The sequence below is a fragment of the Crocuta crocuta genome, unplaced genomic scaffold (genome assembly GCF_008692635.1).
Source record: "Crocuta crocuta isolate KB4526 unplaced genomic scaffold, BGI_CrCroc_1.0 scaffold149, whole genome shotgun sequence".
NCBI lineage: Eukaryota > Metazoa > Chordata > Mammalia > Carnivora > Hyaenidae > Crocuta > Crocuta crocuta.
In genome coordinates, this window is record NW_027551561.1 from 4008065 (window position 1) to 4028101 (window position 20037).

The 20037-nt window shown below is 46.1% G+C and overlaps 2 protein-coding genes across 4 annotated transcripts in view; both read left to right on the plus strand.

Annotated features, from left to right (window-relative positions):
* SSH2 (slingshot protein phosphatase 2) overlaps positions 1–15911 on the plus strand; it is a 250679-nt gene extending 234768 nt beyond the window's left edge. For all 3 annotated transcript variants that reach the window (XM_077749595.1, XM_077749597.1, XM_077749596.1), the window contains 2 exons: positions 5654–6488; positions 8890–15911. In XM_077749595.1, coding sequence (XP_077605721.1) covers positions 5654–6488; positions 8890–10953 — 2899 coding nt within the window. In that variant the 3' untranslated portion in view covers positions 10954–15911. The remainder of the gene's footprint in view (positions 1–5653; positions 6489–8889) is intronic.
* A 3936-nt stretch (positions 15912–19847) lies between these two features.
* Positions 19848–20037, plus strand: part of CORO6 (coronin 6) — an 8687-nt gene continuing 8497 nt past the window's right edge. Inside the window, exon 1 of the mRNA XM_077749836.1 lies at positions 19848–20009. The gene's annotated coding sequence lies outside the window, so the exon portion shown is untranslated. The remainder of the gene's footprint in view (positions 20010–20037) is intronic.

Here is a 20037-nt window from a genome sequence, read left to right on the forward strand (position 1 = left end):
AAAATTTTAACTGCAAACATCCTGTTTGTTATGATGTACTCTGATCATGCAGGTATCTGGCAGATTTATGTTCCATTAGACAAGTTCAGATTTCAGGCATTTGTGAGCTGGACCATGTGTCTATGAGATTAGGTTCCTGTGTACAAGGAGTAGAGAAGAAACACTGGGTTGTAGCCAGGGAGGGTTCATACCACATGTCTTCATAGATGTCAGTTCTGATCCTTTGAACCCCTATCACCAGGGCCAGAGGAGGCAGAGGTGTCTTTTACACTCCCCAGCTTTGCTGGTGGAGACATTGAAGTCTAGTTAGCTGGTGTACAGGGGTCAGCCAGCAGGAGGGACCCCAAGAATGTGCCCAATTCACAATTGAGATTTAAAGGATTTTCTTAATAGTTTTTTATTGAAATAATCTTTTGTTTATGTTTTTATTTTATTTTTGAGAGAGAGAGGAGAGCACAGGGGGAAATGCAGAGAGAGAGGGAGAGAGGGAATCCCAAGCAGCTCTGTGCTATCAGCACAGAGCCTACCAATGTGGGGCTAGAACTCACAAATCATGAGATCATGTCCTGAGTCAAAATCAAGAGTCAGATGCTTAATTGACTGAGCCACCCAGGTGCCCCTTCAGTGAAATGATCTTAAAGCATTTAGGACCACACACAACACACAGAATGTGCTCAGTTGGTGCTTTTTCTCTTTCTTCTCCTCTTTTCTACATGCTGCCCCATGCCCTAAAAATTAACCATCAACAGACTGATTTTACTATAACTAATACTTTATTTTTAGCAGTATTTTCCTCGATTTAACTTTCTCAAACAAGGTTAGTGCTTTATCAAACATGTAACAAGAAAAAAGCATATTGGAAGCAAGACAATGGGATATCATATGCATGCTGTCATTTAGATTTCCTTACTGTTCATTTATGAAGTAAAAGACCAAATTCTTGGGGTGCCTGGGTGGCTTAGTCGGTTAAGCGTCCGGCCTTCGCTTAGGTCATGATCTCGCGGTTCGCGGGTTCGAGCCCCGCGTCGGGCTCTGTGCTGACTGCCAGCTCAGAGCCTGGAGCCTGTTTCAGAGTCTGTGACTCCCTCTCTCTCTGACCCTCCCCTGCTCACGCTGTCTCTCTCTCTCCTAGAAATAAATAAAAAAACATTAAAAAAATAAAAAAGACCAAATTCTTGCCCAGAATGACCCAGTCATCTTATGTGTGTCAGTGTGTTTATGTGAATACAAATTTAGGTCCGAGGTTACTCAAGGGAGAAAAGAACCTGAGACTCTTTGCATCATCCAGGCCACAGACCAACTCTGAAGTTCTTTTTGGCAACTTATTTACTTGATGCCTACCTGAAATAGATGGAAGGAGTCAGCTGAATTTAAACATTACCAGTTTAAAAAATAACTACGATCTAATGTCTTACATCTATCCTGCCAGTGATGGAGCATCAGAATAAGCTGGCTTAGAGGCGCCTGGGTGGCTCACTTGGTTAAGCATCCAACTTCAGGTTGCGGGGTTCAAGCCCCGCATCGGGCTCTGTGCTGACAGCTCAGAGCCTGGAGCCTGCTTCAGATTCTGTATCTCCCTCTCTCTCTGACCCTCCCCTGCTCATGCTCATGCTCATGCTCGCGCGCTCTCTCTCTCTCTCTCTCTCTCTCTCTTTCTTTCTTTCTTTCTCTCTTTCCCTCTTTCCCTCTCTCTCTCTCTCTCTTTCAGAAATAAATAAAACATTAAAAAATAATAATAAACTGGCTTGGGAAAAGACAGCACTAGAAAACAGTTTGGTGTTACTGATGATGCATGTATGCCCTATGATCCACCTTTTCTGCTTGTATATATAGCATCTTTTAGAAACCAAACTATGCTCCAAGTATAGGAATGTCCATGGCAGTGCTATTTGTAGTAGCCAAAACTGTTCACCCACAGATGGATAAACTGTGCCATATTCATCATACTCTCTGAAATTGTAGCTATACATGTTGATGAATCTTATTTTTTAAATCTTTTTAATGTTTACTTCTTTTAGAGAGACTGAGCGGGAGTGGGGGAAGGGCAGAGAGAGAAGGAGACACAGAATCCGAAGCAAGGTACAGGCTGTCAGCACAAGAGCCCACCATAGGGCTCGAACTCCCAAACTGTAAGATCATGACCTAATCCAAAGTCGAACACTCAACTGAGCCACCCAGGTGCCCCTGATGAATCCTGAAAACAGTGTAGGCAAAAAGCAGTTACAGAACAATCCATACATAGAGTATGATTTCATTATAGAAGTTCACAACATGAAACACAACATGTTGGGGCACCTGGGTGGCTCAGTCGGCTAAGCATCTGACTTCGGCTCAGGTCATGATCTCGCAGTTTGTTGGTTCAAGCCCCACACTGGGCTCTGTGCTGACAGCTCAGAGCCTGGAGCCTGCTTCGGATTCTGTGTCTCCCTCTCTCTACCCCTTCTCTCTCAGGTACTATCTCTCTCTCTCTCTCTCAAAAATAAATGAACATTTTTAAAAAATTTTAAGAAACACAACATGTCAACACTATAAAGAAAGAAGATGATAAATACAAAATTCAAGACAGAGTTTACGAACTTCTGAGGTGGGAGGAGGAGGGAGGGGAGCAGAAAGGGGCACTGGAGTAGCAGTGCTTCAAAGGCCATGGTAATGAGTATCTTGTTTGTATCAAAGAGCTGCCCACCACTCTCCCTGCTGGTGCTATTGCAAAAGTGAAAAAGGCAGTAGAATCAGACCTATCTTTCGATTGGAATATTTTCTTTTTCCTTTACAAGAAGGTGTCAGTTTAATTCCAGAGCCCTGACCTAATATTTTCTGATGATTATCTCCCCCAGGAAGAGAAGGAAATCCCTGCTGGGCAAGTAAAGCAGCTGTAACGTCAGCCATTTCCTATGAAACATACACTGTTGGTACCTATTAGTGTAACTTTAGTCTCATTCCCTCCTGACTGAATAGTGATTTGCAGGCAGTTTTAAAAAATCATACTTTGGAAGGTTCTTGGGATCATGAAAAAAAAAATCCCATTTGCCTATTGACTGGTAAGATATGCTGATCTTAGAAAGGTGAGAACAGCTACTCCCTGAGATGTCTTCCCAGTCATCTGCATCACAGGAATTGTGCTGCCATGGAGGCTGAGAGGCATTGGTGCAGATTTGAACATCCTCGTGATGGGTGAGTGATAGAAATTGGAGAACAAAGCCATTTGTAGGTCAGGAAACAAGAGTGTCCAGATAGAAAAGAAACTTTAAAGGGAAGCACATTGGCCTCTGTTGATCACAGTGTACACTTTAAGCCCCACCTATCCAATTCTTCAGCTTGCCCCTCCCACAGTCACTCACTCATTTGGGAAGTGTGATATGTTGTCTCCTCCTAGGGGTGGCTAGAGTTCTTGCAGCTTGGAAAGGGTGAAAACCCTACCTTCCTCCCAGCTATTGATTATAGCTTGCCTTCATAAACAGAATGACCTGTTCCCTACTCGGAAAAGCACCCTTCTGCTGTGCAGGCCTGAGTCAGAGAGAGCCCCACCCAAGTCACAGCCAGACAGGGGGAACTGAGAGCAGGTGCAGAGCTGAGAACAAACAGGGGTTCACATTAGTGCAGGCGCATGACTCGGCAGAGATTCACAGGCAGGCGTGGTTCTGAGCCTGCGGTAAATTGTTTTGGGCTGTTTCCCATTCCTCCCTGCAGTTAGGTAACTCTTCATCAACTTGTAAGTCATGGAAACCACACCCCTCAATGCCATATCTAGGGACCTGTTTCCTGGGCAGGTGATTCTGACCAGCCACAGGGCCACCTTTTCCTTTTTGGCTAGGGCTTTGAGAACTGTGCTCCGTTGTTAGAGAATGTAGTTTGAACTAAAATCTCATCCCATCAGACCTTCTTCTCCATAAAATGAGCTAAAGAATGGATATGTGTGTGTGTGAGATCTTCCTTTGGGCCACCTGCTTTTCCAGGTGTCACCTCAGCTTGATGGTTTTTATCCAGAGATCCTTATGGAAGAAGCCTGTACTTTAAGCGTATCCGCTTCCATTCTGTTACCAGCCTTTTTCTGTGGATTTACTAGCCTCATCTTTGCTTTCTAATTCAAGAAAGATTACCACCCTCCTCACACTTCTCCTTCAGTGATTAATTGTGTATCAGCTCTGTTTCCCAATTATGAGGACTTGGAATGAGCTCCAGTAGAATATTTCTCTTTGTATCACTTAAGTACTGTTTTGTTTTAGTCCCCTCCCCCATTTATTAATGTTAAACATGCTCATTGTTTTTTAATATCAAAACTTACAGAAATATAGAGTAAAGAAAATAAAGCTCTCTCCAAAAGTGTTCTGCCTTCTTGAAAGAAACCCTGTTATCAATTTGATGATGTACCTCCAGATGTTTTCCTGTACTTATTCTAACCTGAGAACCGCCCATTCCGAATGTGGTCAGCATGCTCTTTCACTTATCTTGGACAACATTCTACTAAAGTACCTGTAGCATGTGGCTATATGGACTGTAATTTTTTTATTTTTTTTTAATGTTTTATTTCTGAGATTGAGAGAGAGACACACAGAATCTGAAACAGGCTGCAGGCTCTGAGCTGGCTGTCAGCACAGAGCCTGACATGGGGCTCAAACCCACGAACTGTGAGATCATGACCTGAGCCGAAGTTGGATGCTTAATCAACTGAGCCACCCAGGCGCCCCTGAACTGTAATTTTTAAAAATCCTCTTTTGGGGGCACCTGGGTGGCTTAGTTGGGCATTCAACTTCAACTCAGGTCATGATCTCACAGTTCGTGGGTTTGAGCCCTGAGAACTCTGAGATCATCAGCACAGATGTCTCTCTGCTGACATCTCAGAGCCTGGAACCTGCTTCAGATTCTGTGTCTCCTCTTTTCTTTGCCCCTCCTCTGCTCACGCTCTGTCTGTCTCTCTCTCTCAGATATAAACATTAAAAAATTTTTTTAAATAAATCCTTTTTTGTGTGTGTCCATTTAGCACCATAGTATTATATAGTAAACATCCTTATAGCTGTATCTTTGTGCACCTACAGTAGTATTTCCCCAAGAAAAATTCTTAAAAGAAGAATTGCTAGATAAAGGGTTAAATTTTGAGAGCTATTGTCAAATTTTACTCTCGAAATTTCTACAGTTCCCATTCCTACCAACTGTATGTGAGAGGGCTTGTCTGGCTATGCTGTCTGTCATCAACACTGGCTGTTAACCATTTTAGCTCTTGTCAGTCTAATAAGTAAAAAATTAGATCTCATAGTCATTTTTGTTGTTGTTTTGCTTTGTTTTTGTATTTTGCTATTAGTTAAATAGAGCATTTTTTTAACTTTCTTTATTTTGAGACAGCTATGAGTGGGGGAGGGGCAGAGAGGGAGACAATCCCAAGCAAGTTCTGGGCTGTCTGCATGAACCCGACTTGGGGTCCGACTTCATGAACCATGAGATCATGACCCTGAGCCAAAACCAAGTGTCAAATGCTCAACCATCTGAGCCACCCAGGTGCCCCCAATTGAGCAAATGTTTATTGCCTACTTCTTCCATTGGGTATTAACAAAGCATTTTGCAGGTTAAGGTTTAATATTCTCTGGGAGCAATTTCCTGGGAGGGTGTTGGTTGATTACACAAACCAGAGTGAGGCATTTCTTGTGTATGTCCTCCACAGCAAACAGCGACATAACAAGCTCTGGAGATCTCATTCAGATAGCGACCTCTCAGACCACCACGAACCCATCTGCAAACCAGGGCTAGAACTCAACAAGAAGGAGATCACCACCTCAGCAGACCAGATTGCTGAGGTGAAGACCATGGAGAGTCACCCACCCATACCTCCCGTCTTTGTGGAACATGTTGTTCCACAAGATGAAAATCAGAAGGGCCTGTGTACCAAAGAAAGAATGATCTGCTTGGAGTTTACTTCTAGGGAATTTCATGCCGGACAGATTGAAGATGAATTAAACCTAAATGACATCAATGGATGCTCATCAGGGTGTTGTCTCAATGAATCAAAATTCCCTCTTGACAACTGCCATGCATCCAAAGCCTTAATCCAACCTGGACAGGCCCCAGAAATTGCCAACAACTTTCCAGACTTAACAGTGGAAGATCTGGAGACAGATGCACTGAAAGCAGATGGGAACGTCCACTTACTGCCTCTGGAAGAATTGACATCTCGCCTGAAAGACCTTCCCATGTCCCCTGATCCTGAATCACCGAGCCCCCAACCCAGTTGCCAGGCTGAAGTCTCAGATTTTAGTACAGATCGCATTGATTTTTTTAGCGCCCTAGAGAAGTTTGTAGAGCTTTCCCAAGAAACCCGGTCTCGAACTTTTTCTCACTCAAGGATGGAAGAACTGGGTGGAGGAAGGGTTGAGAGCTGTCGACTCTCGGTGGTAGAAGTAACCCCTTCCGAAGTGACAGCCGATGACCAGAGAAGCAGCTCTTTGAGTAATACTCCCCATGCATCTGAAGAATCTTCAATAGATGAGGAACAGTCAAAGGTAAAAACTGTCTTTATAGTTTTCTACCTAATGAAGTTCTCTTAGAAGATAAAATATTTGGGATTCTGCTATGTTCATTTTATTTTTTATGTTGCTGAAGATTTAGGAAGGCAGTATGGGAGAGACTGTGGCTGAGACTTTCCTTAAAAACTTAGTGTTAAAAATATTTTTTAATCCATTGCCTTTTGAGAAACTTATCTTTCCAGACTTTTGGTGGTTTTGGAAGCACTTCTGAGAGGGGGTGTGGGAAAAAGGGATTAGTCGAAACAAATGTCCTGCCTGCGCAAGGAGAGGTCCTCTCCCTGGGCCCCTGCAGTTCAAACCATATCTCACCAATAATGAAGTGTCTGGGATAATGAGTGAGGCTTGTCTCTCTGTGGAGATGGATTTGTTTGGGAAATTCTTTCTGTCTCAGAAAATTCAAAGACTAGACATGTGTGAATAGTTGTTAGAGTAGCAACCGATGCTGAGTTCTTGATGATGATGCTGTTAATAATGTTTCTGGATTGTTCCTCATCTCAGACCCTGTAGTATCCAAGATTTGGGGGATGGTTTGGGGAAATGATTGAGAGCAGGCAGAATCCTGCATTCTTCTCTGTAGCATATGAGCTCTTGGGAGCTATCTCAGACGAGGGAAAGAATTACTGTGTATCATCAATGCTAAGCCTCATACTTATTCTCATTTTGACACTTCTGAAATTGGGATGCATCTTAAAAACAATAATTATATCTTAGATCAATGTAATACAGTAGTAGGGAAATAAATGATGACAGATTTACTCTCACCTACCAAACTTCACTTAATGATTTCAGTGGGGGTGACTCCATTTTTGACATCTCCTGATTATCTATCTACTTATATTTACCACCTTGTCTATTACTCATTTTTTCTCTCAACTACCCCAGGGCATTCATTGCCTCTGCTTCTGTCTTCTCTCTACTGGGAAATCAGAATGCTTGAGCCCTCCTTTGGACCAGTGGGTGTAGCAGCTCTGACAGAAATAGCTTCTCTGCAAAGTCCCTGGTCATATGAGCACTCTCCCCACAGCCCATGCACACACTGGGCTTGGTGTGGCTTCTCTCCCAGTGTTGGCTAGTTTACCTCTGCCTAATGTCCCAGCAGATTTGTCCCAAAGGCATAACTGACCTTGTTAGTTTGTACTAGCTCTGACTTTCTCTTGAAGAAGAAAGACCAAAACAATTCCTAGGGAAATACTATATGTTGAAGGTTTATAAAAATGTTAACAAAGTAGATTGATGGCTATCATGATGCCACTTTAAGAGATGTCCAGTAGCCGTTTCCAGATTTTGAAATTCTTTTTTTTTTTTTCCCCTCATAGGACTTGATTTTGTATTGGCCAATTTTCTTTTGCCTTGTTCTAAATCCATCTAGGAATTTGTAACTGGTAGGACAGTAAAATGTCAGAGAGTCACAGTTTCTAAGTTTGCTCAGGCATATGGCTGCCTAAGCCAAGTAAACCTTTCCCAGAAGGAGCCATGTGAAACTTGGAAATGGTGTGATCAGGTACAGAGTGCCCTTGTGTGCTAGAATGCCACGGCCAGGGGGTGCAGCAGGAGGGTCAGGAGGAAAACTGGCAGCACAGAGGAGAGGAGGGAGCAATGAGTCTCCAAATCAGGCATCAGATGATAACCTCATCCATCTCGCCCTAACACTGGGTATGTTGAAGGTGGCCACTGAGCCCTTGAATGGAACTCCTTTTCTTAAATAAGGTTAGACTCAATCTGGAAGTTGAAGGGCACCTGGGTGGCTCAGTCAGTTAAGCCTCTAACTTCAGCTGAGGTCATGATCTCATGGTGTGTGAGTTTGAGCCCCACATCAGTGTCTAAGCGGACAGCTCAGAGCCTGGAGCCTACTTCAGCTTCTGAGTCTCCCTCTCTGCCCTCCCCACTCACGCGCTCACGAGTTTGAGCTCTCTCACACGCTCGTGCTCTCTCTCTCAAAAATAAACAATTAAAAACTAAAAAAAAAAAAGGAATCAAACTGCAAGTTGATAGGCCAGAAAAATCTCATCCACCCCCAGCAGTATGGCCTAAATCCTAAAAGCTAATGGTCTTAGGAAAGTAAGGATTATAGGAACCTCCAAGGCTATCTGCTGTTCATTTTTGCAGGAAGATACTGGGTCAGAATTCTGTTTCAGTAAACAGAACAAAAGTTTAGTAGGCAGTGATTCAACCTGTAACTAATTTCGTATGTCTGCCTTTAATGAATCTGTTTTTCTTGTACGACAAAACAGATGGCCAGAGGACAGTCCCAGACATTCTGTGATTTGTGTCCTCATAGCCAGAAGGTTCTCTTGGATTAGAAGATTAATAAGCAAAACATCTGGCATTTTTAATTAGACTGCACTTTGCCATAACCATCTCACTGTTTTCTCCCTAGGCAATCTCAGAACTGGTCAGCCCAGATATCTTCATGCAATCTCACTCAGAAAATGCAATTTCAGTCAAAGAAATCGTCACTGAGATCGAATCCATCAGTCAAGGAGTTGGACAGATTCAACTGAAAGGAGACATCCTATCCAACCCATGCCATACACCAAAGAAGCACACCATCCATGAGCTGCCCGTGGAGAGGGCCCAAGCCCTGGAGAACAGATCTGGAAACCTGGAGCAGAATGAAAGTTCCTACGCAGCCCAGGCAGAACTAGCCAAAGACTCAGGGAAGTGGGACCTAGAAGGCTGCCTGACTACACACTTATCCATGACAGAGTTGGAAGAAGAGGAACCAGCTGAGGACGAACAAGAACTCTGGGGCCCAGGGATGCCCCCAGGTGCCAAGTGGTGCCCAGGGTCTGTGAGGCGAGCCACCTTGGAGTTTGAAGAACGCTTGCGTCAGGAGCAAGAGCACCATGGTGCTGCCCCTGGTTGTACCTCATCATCCATCCGCAAGAATTCCAAGAATGAGTCTTCTGTGGCAGACCTAGCACCAAAAGGGAAGAGTGATGAAGCTACCCTAGAACATTCTTTTGTCCCCAAGGAACCAGACATTAACAAGGGCAAAGGGAAATGCAGTGGGTCTGAGGCTGGCCCGCTGCCCCATTCTGAGCAAAATGCCATTGTTCCAGCACCTGAGCCCCTGGAGTTTCAAGAGCGCCCAGGGTCAGATACTAGAACAAAGCCAGAAAGAGTCCTGAAGGATCTGAGGACTATGGCTTCATGCCAGGGATCTGAGACACAAGCAGTCCCTCTTTCCCTTCCCAAGAAGACAGAAATCACGGAGTATACCCACACACTTACGTCACCCAGTCACACTGGGCCAGAGGATGAGAGAGCCACCGGCGAAAAGAGTGGGGAGCAAGGACTGAGGAACGTGAAAGTGGAGAATTCCATCACCGTCCTCTGTACACTGGATGAAAATCTGAACAGGACTCTGGGCCCCGCCCAGGCTGTTCTGCACCCCACAGTGCTACCTCTGCCTCATTCTTCCTTTCCTGAACATGACAGCCCCACCAACCTAACCTCCACCCTGAGCAGCCCTGAAGACTGGGACAACGGCCTGTCAACAGCACTGGAGACAAGAGCGCCTTTTGTCAGTCACACAACCCATGTACCGTCCGCCAACTTGGATTACACACATTCCCAGACCGTAGTTCACCTGGAAGGCTTCACAGAGCAAAGCAGCACCACAGACAACGAGCCCTCTTCGGAACAGGGCGGCTGGGAAGATGGTCAGGACAGCGCCCCCTCTGGTGGCAGTGAAGTGCCATACGAGCACTGTCTGTTAAGGAGTGAAGACCTAAGCAAACTTGGTAATGACATCGGGGAGTTACAAGAAAAACTGGACCCGTTACCTACAGCCCATCAACCCCCACATAGCTCTAGGAGTGACTGTATGAAGAGTGTCAGCCATAGTCCTGGTGTGGTGAAGGAGCGCACTAAAGAAATCGAGTCCCGAGCGATCTGCCAGGCTGGGCTCCCCAAACCAGCCCAAAGGCGGCATTCAGCTTCCCTTGCCAAGTTAGGTTATTTGGACCTCTGTAAAGACTGTTTATCGGAGAGAGAGCCTGTCTCCTTTGAGCCCCCTCATCTCAAACTGCTTCAGCCCTTCATCAGAACAGACTCAGGCATGCATGCCGTGGAGGCCCAGGAGCTCTCAGAAAACGCAGATGCCCCCCAGAGCCTCGAGCCCACCAAGTATTTTATAGAGCAACTCAAAACAACGGAGTGTATCGCGCAGAGCAAGCCAGTGGAGAAGCCTATCGTACAGTATGCCAAAGAATTTGGTTACAGTCAGCAGTGTTTGCTTCCCAGGGCAGAACCCGAATTGACTAGTTCTGAAGGAGGCCTTCCTTTGCTACAACCCCAGGGACTTCAGCGTGCAGGCCCGGCTCCCGGGCTGGCTGTAGCGCCCCGTCAGCAGCACGGCAGAACTCACCCCCTTAGGAGACTGAAAAAAGCAAATGATAAAAAACGGACAACCAACCCCTTCTATAATACCATGTGATTCTGAGCCTACACATGTGACTTTCTAAACGAAATGTTTGTAAAAGGGGCAGGTGTAATATGTAAGGAACATGCACTTTATTGGTTAATTTTATAATATTTTGGTCATTTTACTGTTCCTGGCGCATGCAGGGTTAGGGGTTTTTTCTCTGTGTATGTGTGCGTGAGAGAGAGATTGATTTGGACAGCAAGACCATTTTATCATTTTTTATTTCTAGAAAATTCAAACCTCAAAAAATACTCATTTTCAAAGAGCACCTTTATCAAAGGCAAATTGCTGTTTTTCAGTCAGCTCCCACCGGCTCCTCCTCATTTTGCTCTCTCAGAACAAGCTTGTTTGAGGAAGGAAGCAGATGAGGAGGGTGGGGAGGAAGCTGGGAATGGGAATTGGAAATCCTCACCCCCCACACCTGTGTGATGATGGTTTGGTCTTCAGACCTGAAGATATTGGGCCGAAGGGCAGCTGCAAGTCTCTGAGCCTTGGGCCCCTGCTCGCCAGGAGTTCCCCAAGTGGATAGGCTGTCAAAGGGGGTCTTCCAGAATCCACTTCTTCTGGTAGTCCAGAGTACATCATCACAGAAAGGCACCATAATGGCTGACTTTGTAAACTTACCAAGCAAATGGTTTTGTTTTTTCCCTAAGCACCTAATTTTTAAATTCGAAGTGAACCCCAAATGAAATCCGAGAGGTCCTGTGTAGAGGAGTGCATGCAAGGAGGCGGCGGCGCAGTCTGGAGATGCTGCGGCCCAGTATCTTCTGGGTCAGTGGGCTCCACACAGGTGGTTGGCCTGGCCCTCCCTGCCGGGAAAGATGCTCTGCAGCATCCTTTCAACCAAAACTCAGCGGGGACAGGTTTGAAAAACAGCAATTGAAAGTCAGCGTGTTCTTGTAAAATGAATACATTACATAGGGTTTTAACATTTCCATTACTTGAATAATTCTGTGGGCCTTCTGAGTTTAACGGCCATATTTTTTTCCAATCTACTTTCCTCCCTCATGCAGTTTCTTCAGTGCTGCCTTTTTTTTTTTTTTAATTTCATAGATGATATTTGAATTGTTACATTACCTATGTATAACCTCCGTGGAATGCAAAGTTTTCTTACTGATGTTATCACTGCTAACACTTGACATGGGTTGTTGTTTTTTTCCTTTTCCTGGAAGATTTGTCATTTCTCTAGTTTATACACAGTATTTATGTACATAATGTCACTTTCTTACAGTGTTTTGTTGTTGATGTTGTAGGATCTTTTTGATTTAATTCTTTTTAAGGAGTAAAGCTGCAACTGGAGAAAACACACAGCACAGAAATAAAACTGATGGGTGTTGGTAGGAATCAGCAGAATATGTTGAGGTGGTATTAATTGTTTAAATGGAGACTTCTAATCGCCAGCTCCTGCCAAATTATGTGTTAGTAACTTCCTCCTCAGAGAAACCCCTAAAGGCTCCCATTAGATCACAGTTTGACTGAAGGCTGATTTCTCTTTGAGACTGAAATCCCAGGGTGGTGGGTTGTTTGCCAGTAGCTGAAGCACAGCCAGGGAGTCCGGGAGTGTTACTGCTGGCCCAGGGTGGCGCTTCTTGTGGATTGGGCTGAAAGGTTGCAGGAAGGCCCCCCGCCAGGGGCAGGCACCTATTATGAGCCCATTTAAGATGCTGCTGCTCTGCCGCTATTGCGGAGATCTTAACATAGGAGCACTTGCCATAGACAAGCCTGTTTCAGCTTCTTACAGGAAGCATTTAGCCTGGAATGAAACACCCTCCGCAGCTCACCAAAACTGAAGAGGTCTGCCCATTTGCTTCTGTTGGCTCTAACTGATGGCCACCTTGCTGAGAGAGTGACCAAGTACAGAGTTTGGTTTTGGGTTTTGGTTCGTCACAGCACTGAAAGGAAAAGGCAGATGCCTAGACTGTCCAGGGAATGTCAGAGGCCTGAGTTTGGTGGGGGCAGGTAGCAGGGTGACCTGCAGGAGAGAGAAGGTGGACTGAGGCCATTGACAGGTGCTCCTGGGGAGCTGTGAACCCAGTCTCTGTCTGGAAGCCGCGGTCGGGTCTGACATCACTGCCAGGAGGTGGATTAGACAGAAGCCTCCTGCTCTGGTGTCTCTGTGAGGTAGTAATTCTGTGTACCTGTGCTGTCCCCAAATAGTTCCTTACATGTGCAAACGTGTCATCCGCATGGCTTTGTGGTTCCTGGATAGTTCATGTGTTGTAAAGTGTTCTGTTCGGTGGTATGTACTAGTGGGAGGAGGCTTGCAAGACGGGGTTATGAATTTCTAGGGCTCCTCCATCCAAACAGCCCTGTCTTGTTGAGGCAGTCCCAGCACCGCCATCATGGTGGGGAAAGGACAGGGACTTGTGGTGGGGGTAGGGAGAGAAGGATTTGCACAGAGGTGAAGAGTGGCGCCCACTCATTAACCCTTCCGAGTGGCGACATCCCTCACATTAAGGAGTACGAGCCGGCTCGACCGTGTTGTACGGTTCTCTCTCCTCCTGTACAATTGTGTGGAACGCTCACTAACCCTGCTTTAAGTAACATCAAAAATGGAGAAGAGAAAGATCCTCTAATCCTGTGAAGAAGACTTTTGAAAAGGAAAAGGAAATAGTCTTGCTCTGCCTTCCTTTTTTTTTTATTACATTTTTTATCATTTAATTTAACCTGCTTAAATAAACATCCTTTACCCAGGGCCTGTAATTCAGCCTTGCCCTGGGGTTGTGCCAGCCCTCTCAAAACTCCCACAGCTGAGTGTTCTTGTGTTATTTGCATAACTGAGCGATGTCCAGGGGAAGTACATGATGAGCTCTCAAGGACTTTTCGGACTTTCTTGTCTTCAAACCTTTTGATAATCTTGGGTGGCCTATTTCTGTTTTCCATTTCGTGGAAAACTCAGACCTGGAACAGCAGGTCTGGTAGATTGACAGAGAGGAGTAGGAAAAGTCTTGACCTCTTGCTCAGTGCCTCTCTTTTTCTTTATTTTGAAAGCCACCATAGTCTGGCTCTCAGGTTACTCTGGAGGAGAGTGAGTGTGTATGTGCATGCACACACACAAATATAAGAGTAACATTTTGGTGCAGGGGGTAAAGGCCCCAGGAGCACCCAACTTTTAGAGCTGTGATCTGGAGGGTTACCTGGTCAGTAGGAAGGAGAGAAACCCCAACCCTTTCTGGATCTTAGAAACACTTAGGAGAAGTAGTATATGCTGTAACAGAACTATAGTACTGTAGTGGAGTAATTGCCATCTCTCCTCATTTTGGTTGCCTTTCGGATTCTTAATGTTTGGGATCATTCTAAGCAACCCAGCCTCTTCAGGCTCTTTATCTGGCATTTTCCCAGTTCTATACATTTATGCCAACTTTCTCATTTGGGGAACTACCATGCACTCCAAAGGACAGCCTGAGAATGACAGCCCAGGCTCTGAGGTCCCCTCCTGCTGAAGGGCCCCAGACAGTTACTTTTGGATAGATAGACCTGAAGTTTCTGAGACCTAGCAGCTCACAGAAATCTTCACCCGTTCCATCTGAGGATTTCAGTTTTAAAGTGATCTAAGCATGTTTGGTAAAGATGTTTTTGTGAGAGTTGTTTTCTTTTAAGAACGCATTATGCAAAGAGGGTCACTTTTAAGGGCATTTAAATTTTTTTAAATAAAGCCATTCTTTGGCTCTTTTTGACAACTATTTGTGGATACTTTGTTTACATTGTGATCATTAGAACATGCATCATCTTGATAGCCACTCGGTATCCTCCTCCGGGCACCCAGCCCTGGCTGTCCTGTGAGTCCTCACACAGAGCAAGGCCAGAGTGGTCAGCCCACAGGGGTCAGTGAGGAGCACCTGGAGCTGACTCTCCCGTCTGTGTCCCGCACTCCTGTTTAACAGTCTGTATGGAAGTCGTCATTTCCTCAGTCCGTGGTGGTGTGTGTCGCAGTGATGGTTGTAGCGGTGAATGGCTAGTGTCCTTTTTGTCCAATTCTGTTTTGCTTTTTGATGGTAGATGAAATTGTAGCTCTTTCAGCACCCATCCAACTTGAAGGTGTCTTGGACCTTGTTTTCCCTTCCAGACTAAAAGGTCAAAGCATGTTTTAGGCATAAATGTATTTGCTGCCTCAACTCATCTGACACCCATATTAGGAAAAAGCCTGCCACCAGAGCAGGAAGCTGCACACTCCTAGCCCCTGTCCCAGGGCTTTGGGGTTCCTTGATGCCATGGAGAGCTACTGCAAGGTGCTTCCGTACTTTTCCAGCCTGGAAGTGGAGGGTGACCGGGCCTGGCTCCTGCTCTGAAAAGAAAACCAGCCTCACTTTCTCAGTGCCCCAGAGATCTAGGACAGGATTTCTAAACTGGAATCATCTCTCATTGGCTTCAAGATGCCTCAAAGGGTATATGACTAGTGCTGCCATCTGTGTCCTCACAGCGACACTGGTGGCAGTGTCCTCTGTACACATGCAGGGCTAATACCCAGGGCTTGATTCAAGCTGATGACCCAATCTGGAAACTGGGTAAGTGGCCCTGGCATGATTCTCAATCAACAGGCCCACAGGGAATTGTTTGGTTTTTATGTTTTATTGGATTTTGGTTTGCCTGGCATAGCTTGAGGTGCCTTTTTTTTTTTCTTTCTACCTTATTTTGTAGGACTTGCTCTACATGTAGAAGGTAAGTCCGAAAGACTCTCCCACTGACTGTTACCTTTGCCCCAGGCCAGTCCAAACTTTGATGCTCACATTTTATTAAACAAAGCAGGTGCTCCCTGGAATCTCTGGGACCTTTCTGAGGCATTTGAAGCAGAATATAGAGTGGTCTCATCTCCTTCCTTAATCTTCCTGGTGGTTGGGATGTTCCACTTGTATCATAGGTTTTTTTTATTACTGATGTGCTCTGCTGTTTTTAAATGTGAACTTGTGCGCAAATGTGCGGATTCAATGTTCTTGTTACAGATTAAATAAATTTTTATTTTGAAGATGAAATGTGTACTTGATCAACAAAAGTGGGGTGGTGCTGGAGCTGGTGAAGGGATTGGAAGAGAAACCTGATGATAAACGTAGAACAATTCTCACTGATCTCCATCATGATCTCAAGGATCTCCATCCTTAAGAGTTAGCTGAGCTCGGGGCAGGGGGGGTGGGGAGACGGGAGGGCTGGGAATCTTAACTTTCTACCTCCCACAAAATAAAGCCTGGATGGGAAATAGAATCACCAAAGATTGTGGCAGACATTGTGGCTCCAGTCAAGTGACCAAGCTGGGAATTTGCCTGGTCACCTGAATGTTAGAATGAATAAGCAAAGGAACCAAAAATTCCTCTGCCATGTGTGGTACAGAGTGACTGCTCTGGGACAGCTGCTGTGACCTGCTCCAGCAGGGACTAGATTTCCTGGGTGGCTGACCTCTCTGGACATTAGAGAGACAGAGCTCACAAACTTTCAGCACAAGCCACCTCAGCTCACCAAGTGGTTTCTAGAAGTGGGGTATGCTTTTCTAAAGAAGTACTTAACTCCCTCCTGCCATTGGAAGTGTGAATGTCAATTGTGGAAGAAGGGAGATGGGGTCAACTGGCAGTTCTCTAAAACAGGGTGTGGGAGGAGATATTCTCGACTTCTCCCACTCCTCCAGAGATCCTTCAGGAGCTATTTAGTGATGCCATTCATCGTATACAAGGTAGCACTGCTGTCTAGGGAAAGCTCAGTTTCCAACATGCTAACAATGTACTGAAGTTTCCAGAGGAAAACACTACCTTGAACTAAGATTAAGTCAGCCTGCTGCATTCTGAACTATCCCAAATCAAGTAGAAAGGGCACATCAATGGTCTCTGGCTGGAGTGCCAGAGGGCACGATGATGAAGGTGAGGTCATTTCACAAAATTTTCTAGGGGTGCCTAGAGTCACCGACCTGTCTAGATAAGCTCAGGCTTTCTGGCCAAAGCAAATGGACCAAATCGTGTCCAAGTTGCCAGGCCACCTCTCCCAGAAAATGACTTTATGAAAAATGGAATCCATGCCTATCTTCTACAGACTGTAGTTAAAAGCTCAGCTAATAGTTCAAATGGTTAACCACACAGGAAATCACCAAGCCCAAGTGGCTTCTCCCCCTAATTAGTTCTTTATGCCTTGGCTCCACCCACCCAACTCCGTCAATCTTTGGCAGTCTGACGAAAGCTAGAGGGCAGGGCTGACGCATGCCTGGTCCAAGTAATCTGTGAATCCCTGCTCCTGTATCTGGAGAGCACCCCTCTTTGCAGATGATAGAACTGAAGGCGGGATGGATTAAAGGATTCCTGCTTCCTAGTCTCAGACTCTTGTGTCTAGAATGGAGTGTTCCTGGCGCCTGGGTGGCTCAGTCGGTTGTGTCTGGACTCGACTTCAGCTCATGTCATGATCTCACAGTTTGTGAGATGGATGGAGCCTCTTGTCTGGCTCTGGGCGTTTGGCGTGGAGCCTCCTTGGGATTCTCTCCTTCTCTCTGCCCCTCCCCTGCTCGCTCTCTCTCTCAGAATAAATAAACTTTTAAAAAGGCTTTAGAATGGAGTGCTCTTTAAAGAGGAGGAAAGGAAAGGGAAGAAAATGTCACTTCAGGTCAGAAAGTGACATGTCAAATCCCTTCCCTGCCAACAGGCCGTGCAGAGTTGGAAAGAACCTGACCCAGCCCTCTTTGTTTTACAGCTCAGAGAACTGCAGAAATGGGGTGATTGAGCCAGGGCTGGAACTCTGGTTTTCTAGTTAGTTCAAGCATCCTTTGTGCCACAAAGACTATCTCTCAGGATCAGCACTTGTGAGATAAAGTAGCACTATCCTTCAAGAGGAGGCAGAAATGCATGGTGCTGAAAAGCATGGACCCCGGTGCCAGACCACTGGATAGAAGTTTCAGCTCCACCAACTATCAGTTGAGTGATGGGTAAGCTACTTAACCTCTTTGTGTCTTAGTTTCCTCACCTGAAACATAGGGATTATAATAATAGCTATCACAGAAGGCTGTTGTCAGAATGTAATTAATATGTGTAAAGACCTTAGAACAGTGTCTGGCACACGGTAGGTGTGAGCTACTGTTATTAAGGAGCAACTGAGTCATTCAGGTCTTTTCCTCCTAATCATGAACCTGGAATCTTTAGACAAAAGGGAGACTCATTACCCTTATGGCCCTCCATGCCATGAATTATTTCTGGAGCACCTGTAACAGTTTCTGATTCTGTTCCCCTACAAGCCACTGGATACTTGGGATCTTCCTGAGAAGGAGCCTTGTGTGGGCCTTTGGGCTTTCCACCATCTTCCCTCCCCCAGGGCTGCTCCACTGATCCCCAGGTGTGCCCTAGAGAATAGGAGGTAATAGCTGGCCTTATGATCCAAAGCAAGAAACCCAGGCAGTGGGTGGATGCTGGGTGTACAGCAACTTCAGGGACTAGTTGCTAGTTGTTCCGCACTGGATGTATTTTGACTAGGTTTCTTTTTATTTCTTCCTTAGTCTTTTTTTTTTTTTTTTTTTTTTTTTTTTTTTTTTTTTTTNATTTCTATTTTACTTCATCACTTCAATTTATTCTATGTCATTATATTCATTTTCTCAAAATTTCAAATGTTTTCCTCTTGTTTTTTTCTTATTTTCTTCTTGTTTTTTTTTTTTTTTTTTTTTTTTTTTTTTTTTTTTTTTTGGAGAGAGAGAAAGCATGAGCAGGGAGAGAGGCAGAGAGAAAGGGAGAGAGAGAATCCCAAGCAGGCTCTGCACCAACAGTGCAGGGCCTGAAGGGCTGAAATTCATGAACCATGAGATCATGACCTGAGCTGAAACCAAGAATCGGGTGCTTAACCTACTGNCAGCCTGACGGGCTGAAATTCATGAACCATGAGATCATGACCTGAGCTGAAACCAAGAATCGGGTGCTTAACCTACTGAGCCACCCAGGCGCCCCTTTAATCTTTTTTTTTTTTTTAAATGTTTATTTATTCGTGAGGGAGACCGTGAGAGCGAGAGCTCACATGATTGGGGGAGGGGCATTGAGAGAGAGACAGAGAATCTGAAGCAGGCTCCCAGCTGTGGGCGCAGAGAGCCTGACTTGGGGCTGAACCCACCAACCATGAGATAGATCGTGACCTGAGCCAGGCAGACACTTAACCTACTGAGCCACCCAGGCGCCTTATATTTCCTTCTTAATCTTGATCAATATTCAGATCCATGGATCCTAGGGGGAGTCAATGAAGGCTGGGACTTCCCTGGAACACAGCTGGCCATCAATTCAAACAAATCCTGAAGACTTAGGAGTCAGGCTGGGTGTCTAAAATTTGATTGCTAAAGGCCTATGACAGCTGCCTCTCCTTGAACCTGGTGTTCCCATGGGGTCAAGATGGATTCACTCCCCCACCCAGTCTTTAGGCTGCGTTCTGCCCTGCTCCGTGGAATGCTCTCTAAAGGGGTGAAATGCCTACAGTGCCAGCGTTTTAGGTTCTCAAGTGGTCGTTACAGCCATTAATAACAATAACAGTAACATCAGAGTCCCCTATCCAGTACTCTCAAGCTGCCCTGGGCCCTCACCCAAGGGCCGAGAAAGCATCTTCCGGGACCTCTCTCCAGGAGGGTCTGGACGTGCAGTGCGCAGCCCAGGACCGCCAGCCGGGACAGCAAAATTGGGAGTGCGATTGCAGCAGGAATGCGGCGTGAAGGCCCCTGGTCTTGCGCGGCTGCCGGCCCTTCCTCTCGGCGCCCAGCCTGGGTCTCGGAACCTGGGTATGCCCAGCCCACCCGGAGGCACGGAGGGAGGGACGGAGTGCGCACAGCCCGCGTGTACATAATCAATTTTGACAGTTTTCTGCCGCCAGCGGACTGGCGGCCGCGGCCCGGAGNCCCGCCACAGGCCCCGCCTCCGCAGGTTGATGGCAGCGGCAGCTGGGACTGCAGCGACGCCGGGCCCCGGAGAGCCGCAAGCAGCGGCCGGAGCGCTCAGCCGAACACTCGGGCCGCAGACGCCGCGGACACCCGGAGAGGCAGTTCCGGCGCCCTGAAGCTCTCTCGGCCCCCAGCGCACCCCTAACCCCCACTGCAGAGGAGTCGCAGCGTGAGCGCCCCTCGGCCCACTCAGGACCAGGTCCCCCCGCCCCCCCTCCCCACACGCC